This window comes from Ornithorhynchus anatinus, chromosome 1 (genome assembly GCF_004115215.2).
Source record: "Ornithorhynchus anatinus isolate Pmale09 chromosome 1, mOrnAna1.pri.v4, whole genome shotgun sequence".
NCBI lineage: Eukaryota > Metazoa > Chordata > Mammalia > Monotremata > Ornithorhynchidae > Ornithorhynchus > Ornithorhynchus anatinus.
This window is the reverse complement of record NC_041728.1, coordinates 133,784,878-133,808,002: the sequence shown is the minus strand read 5'-3', so window position 1 is coordinate 133,808,002 and position 23,125 is coordinate 133,784,878. Positions and strand designations below refer to the sequence as shown.

The following is a 23,125-nucleotide window of genomic DNA, read 5'->3' as shown; positions in this document are numbered from 1 at the left end:
TGTTGTATTATGCTCTCCCAAGCACTCAGTACAGTGCTCTGCATATAGCAAGTGCTCACCAAATACCATTGATTGATTGATTGAAGCAGGATGCTGTAATGAATAGAGCATAGGCCTGAGAGTCAGAAGGTCATGGGTTCTAATCTCCGCTCCACTGTCTGCTGTGTGACCTTAGGCAAGTCACCTCACTTCTCTGGGCCTCGGTGCCCTCATCTGTAAAATGAGGATCGAGACGGTGAGCCCCATGAGGGACAGGGACTGCGCCCAACCCAATTTGCTTGAATCCACCCCAGCGCTTAGTACAGTGCTTGGCACATAGTAAGCACATCACAAATGCAACTATTATTGAAAAGCAGCGTGGCTTAGTGGGTAGAGCACGGGTCTGGGAGTCAGAAGGTCATGGGTTCTAACCCCGGCTATGCCACGTGTCTGCTGTGTGACCTCAGCAGTAAAATGGGGATTGAGAGTGTGAGCCCTACGTGGGACAGGGACTGTGTCCAACCTTATTAATTGGCATCTATCCCAGCACTTAGAACAGTGTTTGGCACATAGTAAGCACTGAACAGGTACCATAATTATTATTATTATTATTGAGAAGCAGCATGGTTTAATGGAAAGAGCATGGACCTGAGAGTCAGAGGACACAGATTCAAATCCCGGCTCTCCCACTTGTCTACTGTGCGACCTTGGACAAGCCGCTTAACTTCTCTGTGCCTCAGTTACCTCATCTGTAAAATGGGGATTAAGACCGTGAGCCCCACGCGAGATGCCTGATTACCTTGTATCTACCCTAGCGCTTAGAACAGTGTTTGGCACATAGTAAGCGCTTGACAAATACCATAATAATAATTATTATTGACTGATTTATATCCTATTCCCTGAAAGGTGGGCATTCTGCACAATGCGCTCTCCCGATTCTGCCAATTGAAGGCAGTTTAGGGTCCTCGTGTTCTGAAAGCTTTTCCACAATCTCAAAGGTGTCCAAGGGCAAGCAGGGAGAAATATACACACGGGGAATTTCCCATTTACGACCCGTGAGCAAGATGTGTCAAAGTGGTCCCCGCGCGTTAGAAAGGTATTCGTGCTACTCCATCTTAGTGCAATTAGGTGAGGTTGTTTAGGCGGAGAATCTGGAAACATTTAGCTTCTTATAAACCTCCTGCTCTGGATGAGAGCATCTCTATAGAGGTGTGGCAGAAACATTTCTCACTGTGCTGATTTAAACCAGACTAGACAAGGAACTCGGATAACCTTAGCAGAAACTCTCTACAGAGCACAGGGCCGAGGCTTCTGGAGTCCCGTGCCACGACCTTGAGCATCCGCCTTCTCCCCGCCGCCCCGTCAAGAAATTCTGACGTTAGCCTATCCCCTCATCTCCTCATCAAACTTTTCTAGCCATCAACACTTTTCCCAGTCACCGGCAGTGGATCGTGGATTCTAGGTGAGCGCAGTTTGGCCGAGTGGACAGAACACGGGCCTAGGAGGCCGAAGGACCTGGGTTCTAATCCCGGCTCTGCCACTTGTCTGCTATGTAATCTTGAGCAACTCCCTTCACTTCTCAGTGCCTCAGTTAACTCATTTGTATATATATTACCCTATTTATTTTGCTAATGAGGTGTACATCCCCTTGATTCTATTTATCGTGATTAAGTTGTTTTGTTTTTGTCCGTCTGTCTCCCCCGATTAGACTGTGAGCCCGTCAACGGACAGGGATGGTCTCTATCTGTTGCCGAATTGTACATTCCAAGCACTTAGTCCAGTGTTCTGCACATAGTAAGCGCTCAATAAATACTATTGAATGAATGAATAAAATGGGGATGAAGACTGTGAGTCTTATGTGGGACAAGGACCATGTTCAACTTGATTACCTCGTATCTACCCCAGCACTAGAGATGAGAGAAGCAGCATGCCCTAGTGGATAGAGCCCGGGCCTGGGAGTCAGAAGGACCTGGTTTCTAATCCCGGCTCTGCCGTTTGTCTGCTGTGTGAACTTGGGCAAGTCACTTCACTTCTCTGGGCCTCAGTTCTCTCATCTGTAAAATGGGGATTAAGACCGTGAGCCCCATTTGGGACAGGGATTGCGTCCGGTCTAATGATCTTGTATCTACCCCAGAGTTTTGTAGAGTGCCTGGCACACAGTGAGCTCTCACTTAAAAAATACGACAATGATTATTAATGATTATCTGGTAGCAGGGGAGGGTAGCAGCCATTAATATCCAGTGGCAGCTAGCAATAGGATGGACTCCACGGTCAGTCAAGGAGTATGCACGTAAATACTGATCTTCAGGGGAAAAAAAACCAAAACACCCTGTCTGCAGGTCCTCAAATGCTTATCATCCCTCTAGTGCTGAATTACTTCAAAAACTTCTTGTGGCACATTTTCCTGTCTCAACTGGCCTGCAAGGCAGAATGTGTTAGTGCTCATAAGAAACAAGACCAAACCTTCCATTTTTTTTCAACACAATAACAATGACAACTGTGGCATTTGTTACACGCTTATTATGTGCCAGGCACTGTACTAAGCCCTAGGGTGGGTACCAGCAAATCAGATTGGACACAGTCCCTGTCCCACGTGGGACTCACAGTCTCAATCCCCATTTTACAGATGAGGTGACCGAAGCAGAGAGAAGAGACTTGCCCAAGGACACCCAGCAGACAAGTGGAGGGGCCGGGATTAGAACCCATGTCCTTCTGCCTCCCGGGCCCGTGATCCATCCACCACGCCACGCTGCTGCTCAGGCTCGGTCACCTTCTGAACACAAATCTGAACACGGAGCACTTAGGGCAGTGTTCCACTCACAGCAGGCGCTCGACAAATACGACTGAATGAATCCCGGCAGGCAGAATTTCTCATTTTAAAGGAACGCCACAAAAGTAGCGCGCACCTGCGGGGAACTTACTTGGGTGACTTGAGATCCCGGTGGATGATTTTATGAAGGTGCAGGTAATTCATTCCGCTGGCAATCCCCGTGGACCAGTCCACCAGCAGCCGGGGGGTGATTTTGCGTCCCGCCCTCAGGACCTCGTAGAGTTGTCCGTGGGCACAGTACTCCATGATGATACAGTAACACGGGGCCTGGGTGCAAACCCCTCTGCCGGGGGAAGTGGGGAGGGGAAACCGCATTAATATTCAACGAGAGAGCGAACGGAAAACGAACTCGGGGACTCGATTCGTGGCATCCGGCGGCGATGTCGCACCTGTGCCTCGCAACGGTGGCTTGCAGGACCGAAGGCCCCGGGTATCGCTTTTTTAAAAAAATACTGGAGCACAAGAAGGAGGCAGAAGAGGTGGAGGATACAAGGAGAGGAAGAGTGCTGCTCGGATCAGGAAGGCATTGATTTACTGAAAGTAATTAGATGTAACTCAGGGATGGGGCTGCTCTTCTTCTACAACCCAACACGCACACTTCGCTCCTCTAAAGCCATCCTTCTCGCTGTGCCTCCATCTCCTCTATCTCACCGCCGACCTCTTACCCAAATTGTGCTTCCGCCCTGAAACGCCCTCCCTCATCATATCCAAAAGACAACGACTCTCCCCCCATTCAAAGCCTTTTTGAAAGCGCATCTTCTCCAAGGGGCCTTCCCCATCCAACCTCCCCTTTCCTCTTCTCCCACTCCCTTTTGCCTCACCCTGACTCTCTCCCTTTATTCATCCCCCCTCTCAGCCCCACGGCACTTATGTCCATATCTGTCATTTATTTATTTCCATTAATGTCCATCTCCCCCTCTAGACTGTAAGCTCGTTGGGGGCAGGGAATGTATCTGTTCTATCGTTCCATCGTTCCACAGTACTCTCCCAAGCTCTTAGTAGAATGCTCTGCACACAGTTCTTCTTCAAATGCTGTCGAGTCGTCTCCGACCCAGAGCGACTCCATGGGCACGCCCTCTTCAGAACATCCCATCTTCTCTCATAAAGTCAGTAAGCGCTCAGTAAATGCAATGGACTAACTGACTGACTGACCGAAGATCCTGGGTTATGTTAGCTGTCAGTGCTGGACGTATCCCCAAGTTTCACATCTGTGGAATGGACATAAGTAACCCAACTAGACCTGCGCTACTCTCTATCCATAGAAAACAGTCTACAAACACTTCAGATACTGAAATAATGCTCAGTCCCAGAGAAACAAGCCTGCATTTTTTTAATGGTATTTGTCGAGCGCTTACTATGTGCCAGGCGCTGTACTAAGCACTGGGGTAGATATAAGCTAATTAGCTTGGACATAGTCCACGTTCCACATTTTGCAGATGAGGGAACTGAGGCCCTGAGAAGCTAAGTGACTTGCCCAAGATCAATCAATCCAACAATCGATCAATCATATTTGTTGAGCGCTTACTGTGGGCATAGCACTGTACTAAGAGTTTGGGAGAGTACAAAATAACTGTTTGCAGACACATTCCCTGCCCAGAGTGAGCCCCAGTCTAGAGGGAGAGTCAGACATTAATATAAGTAAATAAACTAAGGATATGGATATAAGTGTCTTGAAGCTGAGGGAGGGGTGAATAAAGGGAGCAAAACAAGATGATGCTGAAGGGAATAGGGGAGAGAAAAAAAGGAGGGCTTAGCTAGGGAAGACCTCTTGGAGGAGATGGGCCTTCAGTAAGAAGGTGGCAAGAATAATTGTCTGTTGGATATAATAATAATAATAATAATGTTGGTATTTGTTAAGCGCTTACTATGTGCCGAGCACTGTTCTAAGCACTGGGGTAGACACAGGGGAATCAGGATGTCCCACGTGGGGCTCACACTCTTAATCCCCATTTTACAGATGAGGGAACTGAGGCACAGAGAAGTTAGGTGACTTGCCCACAGTCACACAGCTGACAAGTGGCAGAGCTGGGATTCGAACTCATGACCTCTGACTCCAAAGCCCGGGCTCTTTCCACTGAGCCACGCTGCTCCTCTAAAGAGGGAGGGCATTCCAGGCCGGAGGCAGGATGTGGGCGAGAGGTCGGAGGCAAGATAAACGAGACCGAGGTACGGTGAGTAGGTTGACGTTAGAGGAGCAAAGCGTGTGGGCTGGGTTGTAGTAGGAGAGCAGTGAGGTGCAGAAGGAGAGAGCAAGGGGATTGAGGTCACATAGCAGAAAAATAGCAGAACCGGGATTAGAACCGAGGTCCTTCCGGCGCCCAGGCCCTTGCTCTGTCTACTAGGCCATGTTGCTTCTCAATATTTGCAATAAACAACAAGTTGCTTTTAGTCCTCTTTCCATCCGTGCCCCGATGAGGCTTGTCTTGTCTACGCCATAGAGTCGTCTCCAACCCATAGCGACGCCATAGACACACCTCTCCCAGAATGTCCCACCTCTATCTGCAATTGTTCTGGTAGAGTATCCACTGAGTTTTCTCGGTAAAAATACGGGAACGGTTTACCATTGCCTCCTTCCTCACTGTAAACTTGAGTCTCCATCCTCAACTCTTTCCCATACCCTGCTGCCCAGCTCCGGTGAGTTTTGACTTGTAGCAGATTGCCTGCCACTCGCTAGCCACGGCCCAAACTAGGAGTGGAATGGATAGGCCTCTGCTTGACTCTCCCTCCCTTAGTCGAGACTGGTAGAGGACTGGAAACTCTCCAGGAGCAACCCTGAGAGGGGCCTGATGAGACAATAATAATCATCGTGACATTTATTAAGCATTCACCATGTGGTAAGTACAACAAAAACAGATCAGACACAGTCCCTTGTCCCAAATGGAGTTCACAGTCTAAGGAGGCTAGAAGATACGTAGTTATACTCATCATTTTCCATATGAGTGCTTAGAACAGTGCTTGGCACATAGTAAGCACTTAACAGACGCCATCATTATTTATTATTATTATATGAGGAAACTCTCAGAGCAGGCTCCGAGGCTCTGGATCAACATGACTCTTTCCCGGTTACCCTGTCCGTCTGCGCCCCGAGGTCCTCACGGTTTGCCCTCTTATTACCCAGCTACCTGTGGTTCTCTCCCACGGGAGGAAAAGCCAAGAATTTGTCAGCACCTCAAGCACCCGACTTCGGGCACTCTTCCCCATTTTCCGACTCCGCCCTGACTCACCTTCCTTCAAACCCGGGCCTGAAAACCCACACAAGAGAAAGATTTCTCTGCATTGCTCAGGAAATGTGTTTTGAGGCTGCCGAACAGCTGCTCTTTCTCACATCGCGGTCGGCTTCCAGTGTTCTCGCCCCAGGTTTGACCGGAAATGAATCCTTTTCTGGAACTTCCAGTAATCACCCGCAGGGTGAAGATGCCAAGTTTCCAGGATTCCCGCCTACCTTTTGGCTCCAGTTTCAGTGGTGACATTTCCCTTGAGGGGCAGGTAGGGTGTGCCCAGTTGCCCATAAGTGCTCTATGTGTGCGTATCTCCTCCGGGAAGCCTTCCCTGCCTCAGCCCTCCTCTCCTCTTCTCCCTCTCCCTTCTGCACCGCTCTTACTTGCTCCTTCATTCATCCTCCCTCCCATTCCCACAGCACATATGGATGTATCTGTAATTTATTTATTTATCTATTTATATTAATGTCTGTCTCCCCCTCTACACTGTGAGCTTGTTGTGGGCAGTAATGAATCTATTTGTTGTTATATTGCACTGTCCCAAACGCTCAGTACAATGCTTTGCATACAGTAAGCACTCAATAAATGTGACTGAATTTGAAGACTTCACAGAGCTGAAGTGTGCACACTCCCAAAACACATTCGTTTAGTCAGTCGATCGTATTTAATGAGCTCTTACTGTGTGCAGAACACTGTAGTAAGTGCTCGGGAGAAATCATTCCAACAGTAAACGGACACATTCCTGCCCACGACGAGCTTACAGTCTAGAGGGAGATGGCACAGAATGGACCATCACCCACAACTCTATGTATAATAATAATAATAAAATAGTGATAATTGTGGCATTTTTGAAGTGCTACTGTGTGCCAAGCACTGTACTAAGCGCTGCGGCAGAGATAATGCAATCAGATCAGATACAGTCCATGTCCCACACGGGGTTCACAGTTCGAGGGGGAGGCAGTCCAGGTATTGAATCCCCACTTTACAGATGCGATATCTGATGCACAGAGAAGTCAAGTGACCCGCCCAGGGTCAAGTTGCAAGTGGTAGAGCTGGGATTAGAACTCAGTTCCCCCGACTCCCAGCCTACGCTCTTTCCACTAGGCCACACTGCTCTATAAAGCAGTGTGAGCCTCTGAGGGAAAGGGCTGATCACAGTCCTCTGTCACGACTATTTTGGCAAAAGACTCCTGAGGCATCTGTTAGTTCCCCTCTTAGACTGTAAGCTCCTTGAGGGCTGGGATCATGTCTGCCATCCATATTGTACTCTTCCCCAAGGTCTGTATAATGCTCGGCAAAAAGCAAGCACCGTATTCTACTTTCCCAGGCGCTTAGTACAGTGCTCTGCACACAGTAGGCACTCAGTAAATACGATTGAATGAATGAATACATACCATTGAAGCAGCATGGAAAGAGCACGGGCCTGGGAGTCAGAGGATCTGGGCCCTAATCCCGGTTCTGCCAATCACTTGCTGTGTGAGCTTGGGCAAGTCACTTAACATCTCCGTGCCTCACTTCTCCTGTTCTCCCTCTTACTTAGACTGTGAGCCCCAAGGGGGACAGCGACTGCGTCCAACCTAATTCACTTGTATCTACCCCAGTGTTTAGAACAGTGTTTAACACATAGTAAATAATGATAATAATAATAATTATGGCATTCTTTAAGCACTTTCTATGTGCCAGGCACTGTACTGAACGCTGGGGTGGATATAAGCAAATCGGGTTGGACACAGTCCCTGTCCCATGTGGGGCTCACAGTTTCAATCCCCATTTTACAGATGAGGGAACTGAGGCCCAGAAGAGTGAAGTGACTTGCCCAAGGTGACACAGCAGACAAGTGGCAGAGGCAGGATTAGAACTCACGACCTTCTGACTCCCAGACCCGTGCTCTATCCACTCATTCATTCAATCGTGTTTATTGAGCGCTTACTGTGTGTAGAGCACTTTACTAAGCAGTTGGGAGAGTACAATATAACAACAAGCAGAAACATTCCCTGCCCACAATGAGCTTCCGGTCTAGACCGGGGCACAGACATTATTAAACACTTAGATACCATTAAAAAAAGTGATGGATTGTCCGACGGATTGGTTTCGTTCTGTGCTTATGGAAGGAATCTGGGTGAGAATGGGTAGCATTCCTCCCTCACAGGGAGAACGCACTCAGAGTCACCTCTCTTCTCACTGAAAGCAGGAGCAAAAAGACATGACTTTCCTACAGAGAAATACAAATTCAAAAGAAGAAGATAGTCTTGACCTACTTGAAAGCGATGATGTTAGGGTGCTTCAACTTCCGCAAGTGTTTGATGTCCGTCTCGTTCTGTTCTCTCACTTTCTTGATGGCCACCTCTTCGGCTCGGAACTTTCCCAGGAAGACAGCCCCCTGGGCTCCACTGCCCAGCCACTGCAGCTCCGAGATCTCCTCAAACGGCACCTCCCACGTGTCTGATGAAGGTCGGAAAAGGGAGGATCAAGGTCTGGAGTCACCCAAGACAACTCCCCCTTTGATGGAGTATACCCCGAGCCTCATCCACCTAATGAAAATAATAATAACTGTGGCATTTGTTAAGCACTTACTCTCTGCCAGGCACTGTACTAAGCCCAGGGGTGGATACGAGGAAATGGGATTGGATACTAGCACATGGGACTCCCGGCCTCGATCCCCCTTTTCCAGATGAGGTCACTGAGGCCCAGAGAAGTGAAGCGGCTTGCCCGAGATCACAACACAGACAAGAGGAGGAGCCGGGATTCGAACCCTTGACCTTCTGACTCCCAGGCCCGTGCTCTATCCACTAAACCATGCTGCTTCGCCAGAGAGAGTTGCCCTCCAGAGAGGAGATGAACAAATTGTTGTTACTGTTGTTATATTATTAGTTTTGTTTCATTACTGCTGATTTGTCTGTTCCCCACTCAGGGTTGCTTCCAGTGCTCTACCAGTCTCGACTACGGGAGGGAGAGTCAAGCAGAGGCCTGGTCCGTTCCGTTCCTAGCTTGGCCAGTGGCTAGCGAGTTGCAGGCCATCTGCTACAAGTCAAAACTCCCCCGTGCTGGGCAGCAGCTGCACGGGAGAGAGTCGAGGGCAGAGACTCGACTTGGCTGCGCAGAAGGAGGCGGTGGTAAACCCCTTCCATATTTTTACCAAGAAAACTCTACGGATCCACTAATAGAATGATTGCAGATGGAGGTGGGGTGTTCTGGAAGTGATGTGCCCATGGTGTCACTAAGGGACAGAGACCACTCCACAGCAGAAGACAAGACAAGGTTTGTCTGTCTCCAGCCCCTTTTCCCCATTTTTATATTCTTAAAACGAGTCTCCCGATGGATGGGGACTGTGTCTACATTCCTACCTGTATATTTTTCTCCTACTCCAGTCCATACTTCACTGCCCGGATCATTTTTCTACAAAAACACTCAGGCCATGTTTTCCCACTCCTCAAGAAACTCCAGTGGTTGCCCATCCTCCTCTGCATCAAACAGAAACTCCTCACCACTGACTTTAAAGCGCTCAAACCCCTTGCCCCACTTCTACCTCACCTCGCTACTCTCCTACTACATCTCAGCCTGCACACTTTCTCCTCTAATGCTAACCATCTTACTATGCCTCGATGTCACCTATCTCACCACCGACCCCTGGTCCACATCCTGCCTCTGGCCTGGAACGCCCTCCCTCCTCAAATCGGACAGACGGTGACTCTCTCCCTCTTCAAAGCAATATTGAAGGCACATCCAACAGGCCTTCCCAGACTAAGCCCTCTTTTCCTCTTCTTTAACTACCTAACCTGCTCTCTTCATTCATTCAATAGCATTTATTGAGCGCTTTCTATGTGCCGAGCACTGTACTAAGCGCTTGGAATGGACAAATCGGTAACAGATAGAGACAATCCCTGCCCTTTGATGGGCTTACAGTCTAATCGGGGGAGACGGACAGACGAGAACAGTGGCAATAAATAAAATCGAGGGGAAGAACATCTCATTAAAACAATAGCAAATAAATAGAATCAAGGTGATGTACATCTCATTAACAAAATAAATAGAGCTAGGGCCTGGGAGTCAGAAGGACCTGGGTTCTAATCCCAGCTCCACCATTTGTCTGCTGTGTGGCCTTGGGCAATAAACTTGGCCTCTCTGGATCTCAGTTACCTCATCTGTAAAATGGGGTTTGAGACTGTAAACCCTGTGTGGGACAGGGACTCTGTCTAACCTGATTTCCTTGTATCCGCCTCAGTGCTTAGTTCTGTGTCTGGCACATAGTAAGCACTTAAATACCACAACTATTATTAATAATAATAATAATAATAATGGTATTTCTTAAGCGCTTACTATGTGCCAAGCACTGTTCTAAGCACTGGGGTAGATACAAGGTACTCAGGTTGTCCCATGTGGAGCTGGCAGTCTTAATCCCCATTCTTCAGATGAGGTAACTGAGGCACCTCTTTGCCTCATCTGTAAAATAGGGATTAAAATAATGATAATAATAATGTTGGTATTTGTTAAGCGCTTACTATGTGCAGAGCACTGTTCTAAGTGCTGGGGTAGATAGAGGGTAATCAGGTTGTCCCATGTGAGGCTCGCAGTCTTCATCCCCATTTTCCAGATGAGGGAACTGAGGTCCAGAGAAATGAAGTGACTTGTCCACAGTCACACAGCTGACAAGCGGCAGAGCCGGGATCCAAACCCATGACTTCTGGCTCCCAAGCCCGTGCTCTTTCCACTGCCCCACACTGCTTCTCTGATTAAGACCGTGAGGCCCAGGCGGGACAGGGATGTGTCCAATCTGATTCGCCTGGAACCACCCCAGCGTTTAGTATAGTGCTTAACAAATCCCACAGTCATCGTTATTATTATTGCTAACGATAAAAATAACAAGAGTCAACAAGGGTTTGAGGAGAGTCCCCGAGTCCCCGCCGTTACCTTGCTGCTGCAGTTTGTAGTCCGTGGAATAAGCCTTCCCTATGATATTCCAGACAGGCCTGAGGCAGCCGAAAAGCCCTTCCAGAAAGCCACCGCTGCCACTGCCCGACCGGCTGAACTGGATCTTGACGTCCTCCGGGCCTCCGGTGCCGTCCCCATCCACCGGGCCGTCGTTGCCCGGAGGACCGGCCGGCTCCGCTTCGTCTTGTTCCCTCAGCTGCAGGACGCTGTTCTCAAACTGGTCCCTGGAGTCTTCGCTCACGCTGGTCAACACCGTGGTGGCGACGGGGCTGCTCAAGGCCTCCGCCGGTTCCCCCCGGGGCAGCCCCTTGTCTGGCGGGTCCTCGGGGGTCTTCGCGGAAGGGGGGTCGTCGCGGGCCCCGGCGAAGGTTTTGCTGTGGCTCGGGGGCTCGGGGAGCAGGTTTGGGGAGGAGGACCAGCTCGGGTGCTCTTGAGGGCCGGCCATCGGGCCGTGAGGGTGCATGAGGCGGGCGGCCCGAGGACGAGGTTCAGAGGATTACGAAGCCCCAGTCCGGTTGGGAGAAAGGGCTCCAGCGCCTGGAAAAGAGAAGCGAGGAGGACGTGACGTGGTGGTCCCCTTTGGCTTAAAGGCCCTCCGGGTGACAATCGGTTGGGCCTGAAATGCTCTCAGTGCAGTGTTCCGCACACGGTAAGCGCTCGCTAAATACGATCGCATGAATCGATAAATACGACTGAATGAATCTCGCGATTGAAAATTGGGATCGACGCTTTGAGAGGCAGCATGGCCTAGTGGCACGAGCCCAGCTTTGGGAGTCAGAGGACGTGGGTTCTAATCCTGGCGCCATTACTGGTCAGCTGTGTGACTTTGGGCAAGTCACTTAATAATGTTATTTGTTAAGCGCTTATTAGGTGCAGAGCACTGTTCTAAGTGCTGGGGAAGATACAGGGTCATCAGGTTGTCCCATGTGAGGCTCACAGTCTTCATCCCCATTTTATAGATGAGGGAACTGAGACCCAGAAGAGTGAAGTGACTCGCCCAGAGTCATACAGCTGACAAGCGGCAGAGCCGGGATTCAAACCCATGACCTCTGACTCCCAAGCCCGGGCTCTTTCCACCGAGCCATGCTGCTCCTCTAGAAGCCACTTAGCTTCTCTGTTCCTCAGTTACCTCCCCTGTAAAATGGGGATTAAGTGTGTGAGCCCCACGTGGGACAACCTGATTACCTTGTATCTACCCCAGTGCTTAGAACAGTGCTTGGCACATAGTAAGCGCCTACCAAATACCATCCTCATCATCATTAGGTTATATCTGGAAGAGGTAATGTGGCCTAGTGGAAAGAGCACGGGCCTGGGAGTCAGAGGCCCTGGGTCCTAAGCCCGCCTCCACGTACCTGCTGTGTGACCTTGGGCAAATCACTTCACTTCACTGTATCTCGGTTCTCTCATCGGCAAAATGGGGATTCAGTACCCGTTCTCCCTCCTACTCAGACTGTGAGCTTCATGTGGGATCTGATTACCTTGTATCTACCAGTGCTTAGTACAGTGTTTGGCACATAGAAAGTGCTTAACGAATGCCCTAATTTATTATCATTATTATTATTATTATTATCATCAGGAGAAATGGGGTGACCTACTGGATAGAGCACAGGCCTATGAGAAGAACCTGCATTCCAATCGTGGCTCTGCCAATTGTTTGTTGGGTGACCTTGGGTAAGTCACTTAACTTCTCTGTGCCTCAGCTGTAACATCTGTAAAATGGGGATTGATGAGGCCCATGTGGGAAACTGGCTGTTTGCAACTTGATTCTCTAGTATCTACTGAAGAGCTTAGTACAGTGCCTGGCACATAGTATGTGCTTAACAGATGCCATTAAAAAAATTCAAGCTTGCATATGTAAAAAGGATCATTGCCTAGTGGAAAGAGCATGGGCCTGGGATTGAGAGGTACCTCACTGCTTGCAGGCTTCCCTGGGGAGTCACCAAACGCGTAGCAGGAAGCTGCAGGAATTAAGAAACCCTCGTGATCCTCTTTCTCCTCTCTCCATACAACTGAAACTTCAGGGAAGGAAAGCTTTTCTGACACGCATTTCACACTGCACGACTTAATATTATTAATAATCTTATTTACTGAATGCTTAATGTGTGCTAAAGACTGTACTAAACGCTTAGCACTGTACATATACAACTTTTCACCTGTTCTTACCGTTTGTGTCCTATATGCTTTTGGTTAGGCTTTTACGATATGCTAAACCCAGCACTAGGCCTGGGCTAGAAACAGGCTAATCAGGTTGGACACAGTCCCTGTGCCACATGGGACTCACAGTCTACAAGGGAGGGAGAGAACATATCGAATGTCCATTTTACTGATGAGGAAACCGAGGCACAGAGAAGTGAAATGACTTGCCCAGGCTCACCCAGCAGGCAGGTGGCAGAGCGAAGACTAGAACCCAAGTCCTCCGATTCCCGGGCCTGTGCTCTTTCAACTAGGCCACAGTGTTATCCCTAAAGGGATTTCCAACATACTCAAAAGTCATGCTAATAAATGTCTATCTCACTTTAAAAGATAGTTCTTACCACAAACAACAGCCCTGTGTTTTGTGTGGCAATGTATTAATTGGGATAGAGACCTGCCCTAGAAAAACAGACAATGCCCTTTATTTATGCTCAGTCTCTGAATCTCTCCATTTACACATGTCTCCTAGGTGCTCAGAACAAAATGAGAAGCAGCATGGTGTAGCGGATAAAGCGTGGGCCTGGGAGTCATAAGGTCATGGGTTCTAATCCGCCACTTGTCTGCTGAGTGACGTTGGGCAGGTCACTTCACTTCTTTGTGCCTCAGTTACCTCCTCTGCAAAGTGGGGATTGAGACTGTGAGCTCCACATGGGACAGGGACCGTGCCCAACTGGATTTGCTTGTATCCATCCCAATGCTGAATACATTGCCTGGCACACAGTAAACACTTAACCATTACCATCATCATTATTATTATTATTAGTGATGAAAGGGCTCAAGACACCAACTGAATGTCCCAGATACGACTTTTAAAGATGGAACTTTCTGGAAGCCTCATCTCTCACCTCTGAGTCAGGGAGAAACTGACGACCTCCATTTTGTTGTTTTCAGAACTCAGTGACTAACTGCTGATGAGGTTTGGGTTTTCAACTCCGCTCTTGCGTGATACTCCTTAGGAACATCGGGGTGTGGGTGAAACATCGAGTGTGCGCCGCCCCCACCTCCACAAAAAGCTTGGGGAGGGTGGTCTGGGTTTTACTGCTCTAGCTCACCCCTCCCCGGGAAGGGGTAGGTAATTGGGCTCATCGGCCTACTGATTTTCAGGGAATGAGAAGTGTGTGGTAGGGATTCGAAGCGAAGGGTCACGACTATAGTCCGCAGCAGGAATTTCTTGCCCTAGAAGAACGTGGGAAAGATCACGTGATGATACCTCGTTGGACACCCTTTTAGCAACCGTCCCAATCCATCACTGTTGTTGAGAAATCTGTGTAGTATAGAGAGGAGCCTGGCATCAAGTACCCCAGGACCCCCGCAAAGAGCAAAAGGATCGGATGAAAGGTGACTGTCGAGTTCGGATTGCAGCTTCCCGTTGCTCTGGCATTCCCGTGGCCCCACTTGGGACCAATCGATCAGTCAGTGATATTTATTAAGCGCTTTCTGTGTGCACAGCACTGTACTAAGCTCTCGAGAGGGGCTAGAAGAGCAGGTAGATACAATCCCTGTAATATCTGTAATCTATTTCTCATATCTGCAATTTATTTATACAAATGTCTGCCTCCCCCTCGAGACTGTAAGCTCATTGTGGACAGGGAATGTGTCTGCTTATTGTTCAACTGCACTCTCCCAAGTGCTTAGTGCAGTGCTTTGCACGCAGTAAACTCTCAATAAATATAATTGAAGGAATGAGTGAATCCCCGCTCACAGGGAGCTTTTGATCCAAAGGGAAGGGCCATCTTGGGTTTCTGGGTGTGTGGCAGCTCTCTGTGAAATAGATTGGGAACATAATCGAGCTGGTTCTCCTAGATATCTACTGGCTGCCGAATGCACAGTGGGTCTGCTACCCTTCCAACTGGTTAGCGGACGCTGAATGTTGTTGACCTACAAGTGGGCAACAATGGAGATGGCTTTAATAGATGCCCTCTTCGGTGGCGTCTGATACACTCCCCGCGTGGGCCCATTCCTGCTGGGACGAGATGAGAACCTAGAACGTCATGGGCGGTCTTGGGCAAGTCGCTTCCTTTCTCTGCGCCTCAGTTACCTCATCTGGAAAATGAGGACTCAGACTGTGAGCCTCATATGGGACAGGGACTCTGTCCTACCTGATTTGCTTGGATCCACCCCAGAGCTCAGGTCAGTGCCTAGTACATAGTAAGTGTTTATCGAATACCATAATTATTATTGTTATTATTGTCTGCTGTGTAACCTTGGGCAAGTCATTTCACTTCTTTGTGCCTCATTTATCTCATCTGTAAAATGGGGATTAAGACTGTGAGCCCCTAGCGGGACAGGGACCGTGTTCAACTCGATTTGCTTGCATCCAACCCAGCACTTAGTACAGTGCCTGGCACATAGTAGTGCTTGAATAAATACCACTGTAATTATCACTATTATTATTATTAATTCCATGCGGTTAAATCCCACAGCCATCAAGGAGGCTTTCTTTAGCTCAAACAATAATGTAAAGCCTAATCTGGACGAACAAAGGAAGGGAAATTGAGAGTCACCAGAACAAAAGAGAATGAAATTATTACCACGACTACATTCAAATACGGTTAAGCTGACTTTACATTTAAGGAGGAATGTAGGAGGATTCGATCTAAATTTTACCCGTTTCTACCCACATCTACATGCCCTCCCTACACAGTGAAACAGTTGGTAAGCGACCTTCAAGGGCTTTCAACCTTATGACATTCCCCAATTATCTCTGAGTCTGATTGTCTAACTTTTTACCGTTCCAGTTTTTCTCTCCCCTATCCACAGGGTGTCTTTATCCATAGGGAAATTGCTAGCTTTATAGGAATTTTTAGACTATAAGCCCCTCCCTCTAGATTGTAAACTCACTGTGGGCAGGAAACATGTTTACCAACTTTGTAATACCATACCCTCCCAAGTGCAAAGTAAGCACTCAAAAAATACAGTTGAACCATTGTGGCTCAGTGGAAAGAGCCCGGGCTTGGGAGACAGAGGTCATGGGTTCAAATCCCGGCTCTGCCACTTGTCAGCTGTGTGACTCTGGGCAAGTCACTTCACTTCTCAGTGCCTCAGTTACCTCATCTGTAAAACGGGGATTAACTGTGAGCCTCACGTGGGACAACCTGATGACCCCGTATCTACCCCAGTGCTTAGAACAGTGCTCGGCACATAGTAAGCACTTAACAAATACCAACATTATTAAATGTCAAATATTTTCAACTCAAAAGGAAATTCTAGTCAAAGGAGCTATTGCTTATGAGGAGAAGATAGGGAGAGAATGAGGTCCGAGAACATACAGAATGGAAATAGCAAGGGAAGAGAGAGAGAGATGGAGAGTTAGATAGAAGAGAGAGAAAGAGAAAAAGAAATTAGAAAGATCATCTCTGATGTGAGAAAAGAATTGGGGAAGTAGGGCAAGAATAGTGCAATACTTTCTCTATGTGATATATGTTTCTTTGGTTGGGTCCCTCAGCACCTGTGGAACTTGTTTTTATGGTATTTGTTAAGCGCTTACTATCTGCCAGGCACTGTCAATCAATCAATTTTATCTTTTGAGTGCTATGTGCAGAACACTGTACTAAGCACTTGGGAGAGTACAATATAACAGAGTCGGTAGACACGTTCCCTGACCATAAGGAGTTTATAGCCTAGAGAGAGAGAGAGCCAGACATTAATAGAAATATGCTACTGGCATGTGAATATGTGCTTTAGGGCCGAGGGAGGGGTGATCAGGTGAACCAGCATTCCGTTCCCTGCCTTTCCAACAAGAGACCGAACAGCAACAACCAACACGGAATACGGAAGACCACCACCCATATACTGGCTAAATGATGAATCTTTGCTTTCAAAGAAACTGGCATAAAAGTACTCGAATTCTCCCAATAACTGAGGTAAGATGAAAAACTAGGTGGAGGAGAATAAAAGCTCCTTGACATCTAAAACAAAGCAAATCGAGTCAAATAAGCAATGGGGTAGATAATAATAATAATGTTGGTATTTGTTAAGCGCTTACTATGTGCCGAGCACTGTTCTAAGCGCTGGGGTAGATACAGGGGAATCAGGTTGTCCCACGTGGGGCTCACAGTCTTAATCCCCATTTTACAGATGAGGTAACTGAGGCACAGAGAAGTTCAGTGACTTGCCCACAGTCACAGAGCTGACAAGTGGCAGAGCCGGGATTCGAACCCATGACCTCTGACTCCAAAGCCCGTGCTCTTTCCACTGAGATCACTTCAGGTTGGACCCAGTTCGTGTACCACATGGGGGTCACAGTCTTCATCCCCATTTTCCAGATGAGGTAACTGAGCCACAGAGAAGTATAGTGACCTGCCCAGGGTCACCCAGCAGACATGTAGCGGAGCCGAGATTAGAACCCAGGTCCTTTTGACTGTCAGGCCTTTGCTCTTTCCACTAGGCCATGCTGCTTCTCTACTGAATTATTACTGAATCCAGCGATAGATAGTCATAGAATCGCCAACCCCTACAAAATCTGCCGCTACTTATTTCCCTTCTTCCCCCACCTCTCCCTTCACTTCGAAGGGAAAGGACTATGCTTTCAGGAGAAAAAAGCAGAGGCAGCAACAGCTTTTACTTCCTGGTTCCTTTCTAATCAATCAATCAATCAATCAATCATCAATCAATCAAGCATTGCCCTTGAATTCACACCTATTTCTTCTAGACCTCTCCTCTTCATGGTTCGTTCACTTGAGGAGAGGTGTCAGGCCAGGAATGTCACATCATATAACTCATATTTGTTTCTATGTGACAGCTTGCCCCTGTTTCATTAATAACAATAATTCATTCATTCATTCAGTAGTATTTATTGAGCGCTTATTATGTGCAGGGCACTGTACTAAGCATTTGGAATGTACAATTCGGCAACAGATAGAGACAAACCCTGCCCAGTGACGGGCTCACAGTCTAAATGGGGGTGACAGCGAAGCAAAACAGTACAAAACAAAACAAGACAACATCATCAAGATAAATAGAATGAAGGAGATATACACCTCATTAACAAAATAAATAGGGTGATAAATAATACATACAAATGAGCACAGTGCTGAGGGGAGGGGAAGGGGGAAGAGCAGAGGGAAAGGGGGGCTCAGTCCGGGAAGGCCTCTTCGAGGAGGTGAGCTCTCAGTAGGGCTCAGTATAATTATATTATACTTATAATTATATAATTAATTATATAATACAATCCTGTATTATAATTACAGTATTATTATTAATAATAATGTAAAAATGGTATTTGTTAAGCGCTTACTATGTGCCAAGCACTGTTCTAAATGCTGAGGGGATACAAGTTAATCAGGTTGTCCCACGCGGGGCTCACAGTCTCAATGCCCATTTTACAGATGAGGGAACTGAGGCACAGAGAAGTGAAGTGACTTGCCCAAAGACACACAGCTGACAAGATGACAAGAGGCGGCGCCAGGATTAGAACCCGTGACCTCTGACTCCCAAGCCCGGGCTCTTGCCACTGAGCCACGCTGCTTCTCCTTTACTTCCGCAGTAATCGGATTTTGCCCCAGTTTGCTCGGAATATGAGCATCTGGGTCCGAGCGTATATGGATTTGAAAGAAGCAGCACGAGAAGCAGCGTGGCTCAGTGGAAAGAGCATGGGCTTTGGAGTCAGAGGTCATGGGTTCGAATCCCTGCTCGGCCATTTGTCAGCTGTGTGACTTTGGGCAAGTCACTTCACTTCTCGGTGCCTCAGTTCCCTCATCTGTAAAATGGGGATGAAGACTGTGAGCCCCACGTGGGACAGGCTGATTCCCCTGTGTCTATCCCAGCGCTTAGAACAGTGCTCGGCACATAGTAAGCGCTTAACAAATACCAACATTATTATTATTATTATTAAATGGAAAAGCTGAGCACGGAAGTGTTAAAACAAAAGAGAAGAGTGTCATGGGTTGGCAGGCTTCATGGGAAAGTTTTGGGGGGTGTGTGTGTGTTTGTGTGAAGATGAACAGGAAAGAGAGAGGGGGAGGAAAGGATGGAGAGAGATGAAGCCCTGCCTGGGACAGAGTGTGAGGAGCCTGAGTGTGGAAAGGAGAGGAAAAAAAGCAAAAAGGAGAACGAACACAAAATAGAGGATGGAGAATTTCGGTCCCCTCACTGGGGCCCCATTTATTCAATCAATCAATCGATCAATAGTATCTACTGAGGGCTTACTGTGCTTATTGTGTTCTGTATACCCTCTAGACTGAAATTTCCCTCTAGACTGTAAGATCGTTATGGGCAGGGAATGTGTCTACTTATTCTGTTGTATTCTCCCAAGAGCTTAGTACAGCGCTCTGCACATAATAAATGCTCAGTAAATACCACTGACTGCTTGATTGCAGAGCACTGTACTGAGCACTTGGGAGAATACGACAGAGTTTATAGAAATGCTCCAAGAGAATGGGCTTGGGAGTCAGAGGTCATGGGTTCTAATCCCGGCTCCACCACTTGTCAGCTGTGTGACATTGGGCAAGTCACTTCACTTCTCTGAGCCTCAATTACCTCATCTGTAAAATGGGGATGAAGATTGTGAGCCCCACGTGGGACAACCTGATCACCTTGTATCCCCCCAGCGCTTAGAACAGTGCTTTGCACATAGTAAGCGCTTAACAAATACCACCATTATTACATGAGCTTACAGTCTAAAGGGGAAGACAGACATTCATACGAATAGATAAATTACGGTCACGTACATCAGTGCTGTGGGGCTGAGGGAGGGGTGAATGAATAATAATAATAATAATGTTGGTATTTGTTAAGCGCTTACTATGTGCAGAGCATGGTTCTAAGTGCTGGGGTCGACACAGGGGAATCAGGTGGTCCCACGTGGGGCTCACGGTCTTAATCCCCATTTTACAGATGAGGTAATTGAGGCACAGAGAAGTGAAGTGACTTGCCCACAGTCACACACCTGACAAGTGGCAGAGCCAGGATTTGAACTCATGACCCATGACTCCAAAGCCTGCGCTCTTTCCATGCTGCTTCTCAATGAAGGGTGCATATAGTAAATGCTCGATAAATATGATTGAATGAAGACAAAATGAGGGCTTAGTTGAGGAGGGCCTTTGGGAAGAGATGTGTTTTTATTAAGGTTTTGAAAATGGGGAGAGTGGTGATCTGGCCTATGTGGATGTGGAAGCAGCGTGGCTCAGTGGAAAGAGCCCGGGCTTGGGAGTCAGAGGTCATGGGTTCTAATCCTGGCTCCGCCGCTTGTCAGCTGGGTGATCTTGGGCAAGTCACTTCACTTCTCTGTGCCTCCGTTACCTCATCGGTAAAATGGGGATGAAGACTGGGAGCCCCACTTGGGTCAACCTGATGACCTTGTATCTACCCCAGCACTTAGAACAGTGCTTGGCACATAGTAAGCGCTTAACAAATGCCATCATTATTATTATTAAAGCTAATGGTAAGGAGTTTCTGTTTGATGCGGAATTGGATGGGCAATCACTGGAGGTTCTCTAGAAGCAGGAATATGTGGTCTGAAGGAGATGAGGGGAGGTCAGCGAGGAGAAAGATGAAGAATTCGAGTTAAGGTAGGATAAATGCTTGGATCAGCATAGTAGCAGTTTGGATGGAGAGGAAAGGGAGGATTTTAACAATGTTGTGAAGATAGAACTGAAAGGATCTGTGACAGGTTGTGGGCTGGAATGTGTCTGTTTATTGTTGTACTCTCCCATGCGCTTAGTACAGTGCTCCTCACACAGTAAGCATTCAATAAATATGATTGATTGACAGTTTAGCATGGCTCAGTGGAAACAGCCCGGGCTTGGGAGACAGAGGTCATGGGTTCAAATCCCGGCTCTGCCACTTCTCAGCTGTGTGACTGTGGGTAAGTCACTTCACTTCTCTGTGCCTCAGTTCCCTCATCTGTAAAATAGGGATTAAGACTGTGAGCCTCACATGGGACAACCTGATTACCCTGTTTCTACCCCAGCGCTTAATACAGTGCTCTGCACGTAGTAAGCGCTTAACAAATGCCAATATTAGTAACATTATTATGTATGGGTTGAAGGAGAGAGCAAGATTTCAGGCTTGAAAGGGAGAACAGTGGTGCTGTCTTTAGTGATGGGATACACAAGGGGAGGACAGAGTTTGAGAGGGAAGATAAAGAGACATGTTTAGTTTGGTGTTTCTGGCGACAAAGTATTGATCCGAAAGCTGGACAGTGAAGAAACAGGGTAGAAAGAGCAACGATCGTTTTGAAATGTGGTGTTGGAGAAGGCTTTTGCCAATAGCATCTGCTACCCGAAAAACAAACCAATGGGTTTTAGAGCAAATTAAGCCAGTGTAGTCTTTGAAAGGCCAAATGATTTAACGTAGATGAACATATATTGGACACACCAAAATTAGGGCTAATTCTCTGGAGAAGACACTAATCCTGGGAAAAGTCCAGGGAAAATGTGGAAGAGGCAGACCAGCAGCTAGATGGATAGAAACCATAACAACGATAATGGAAGAGTCGTTAGCCAGGTTACAGGTTAGAGTGGAAGATAGGATGTTCTGAAGACAATAAATCCATAGAGTCGCTATGAATCGCAAATGACTCGGCTTTTGATAATAATAATAATAATAAGAGTTTGAGCTATCAGTGGGGCATCCAAGGAGAGATGTCCCCAAGGCAGGAGGAAGTGCAAGACTGCAGAGAAGAAGAGATCATGGCTGGAGATGTACATTTGGGAATCATCTGAAAAATAATAATTATAAAAAGAAGAATATTTCTTAAGCGCTTACTATGTGCCACACACTTTTCGAAGTGCTGGGGCAGATGAAAACTTAGCAGTTTGGACCACTTGGGGGTGGGAGGCAGAGGAGGAGCCTGCGAAAGAGACTGAGAACGAGCAGCCGGAGAGATGAGGAGAACCAAAACAGGATAGTATCAGTGAAGCCAAGGTTGGATAAAGTTTCAAGGAGAATAAATACAATCTAAAGGCCAGGTCCATAACCTCAAATATTAGATACGACAGATTCTAGCAAATTAAGCGATAGACGAATCTGTAAAAGGGAAATGGCCCCCGTTTGCAGACAGTCACCTACTGGGGAGTCGGAAAAATGATTATTAAAACCCACATATGACTTATCGGTGCTTATCGGTGTTAACGCTGCCTGGATCATTATCTGGTTAGCATAAATGGGATTAGTACTTTTAGCATAATAAGGCCTAGAAGGGTTGAAAAGCTTTAGGATGCGGTGCCGTTTTGCTAATGAGACATTTTCTCGGTTAGAGTGGAAAGAGCATGCACCTGGGAGTCAGAGGACTTGGATTCTAATCCAAGATTCTTGGATTCTTTGGCAAGTCACTTAACTTCTCTGTGCCTCAGGTACCTCATCTGTAAAATGGGGATTAACTGTGAGCCTCACGTGGGACAACCTGATTACCCTGTATCTACCCCAGCGCTTAGAACAGTGCTCTGTACATAGTAAGTGCTTAACAAATACCAACATTATCATTATTATTATTATTATGAATCCCAGCTCCACCACTTGCTTACTGGTTGACCTTAGGGAGATCACTGCTTCTCTGTGCCAGTTTCCTCATTTTTAAAATGAGAATTCAATACCTGTTCTCCCTTCCCCCATAGACTGTGAACCCCATAGGGGACCAGGGATTCTTTCCATCTTGATTAACCTGTATCTGTCCCAGTGCTTAGTACAGTGCTTTGCACATAGAAAGCACTTAACTAATTATTATTTTTATGGTATTTGTTAAGTGCTTACTATGTGTCAAACACCGTTCTAAGCGCTGAGGTAGATACAAGTTAACTGGGTCAGACAGAGGTCCAGTCGCGTATGGGGCTATTAATATCCTGGTGTTCCTCCAGATTATTATCCAGGTGTTAGCTCATTATGAGCAGGGAACGGGTCCGCTAACTCTGTTTTACCGTTCTCTCCCAAGCGCTCAGTACAGTGCCCTGGATATAAGTAAGCGCTCAATAAATTCCAATGATTGATCGATTGCTCTGAAGTCCTCCAAACACTGCAGCAGGGTCAGGGGCTTCAGCTG

The 23,125-nt window shown here is 47.3% G+C and overlaps 1 protein-coding gene and 1 non-coding gene across 5 annotated transcripts in view; both read right to left on the bottom strand.

Moving 5' to 3' along the window:
* Positions 1 to 23,125, bottom strand: part of MAP3K13 (mitogen-activated protein kinase kinase kinase 13) — a 244,792-nt gene that overhangs the window by 35,886 nt on the left and 185,781 nt on the right. For all 4 annotated transcript variants that reach the window (XM_029065954.2, XM_029065946.2, XM_029065960.1 and 1 more), the window contains 3 exons: positions 10,936 to 11,493; positions 8,286 to 8,469; positions 2,901 to 3,092 (listed from right to left, as the gene is read on the bottom strand). In XM_029065954.2, the coding sequence (XP_028921787.1) occupies positions 2,901 to 3,092; positions 8,286 to 8,469; positions 10,936 to 11,419 (860 nt within the window). In that variant the 5' untranslated portion in view covers positions 11,420 to 11,493. The remainder of the gene's footprint in view (positions 1 to 2,900; positions 3,093 to 8,285; positions 8,470 to 10,935; positions 11,494 to 23,125) is intronic.
* LOC114815665 lies at positions 5,454 to 5,591 on the bottom strand. The gene has a single exon (XR_003763466.1). It is a non-coding gene; the product is annotated as a small nucleolar RNA SNORA7 (small nucleolar RNA).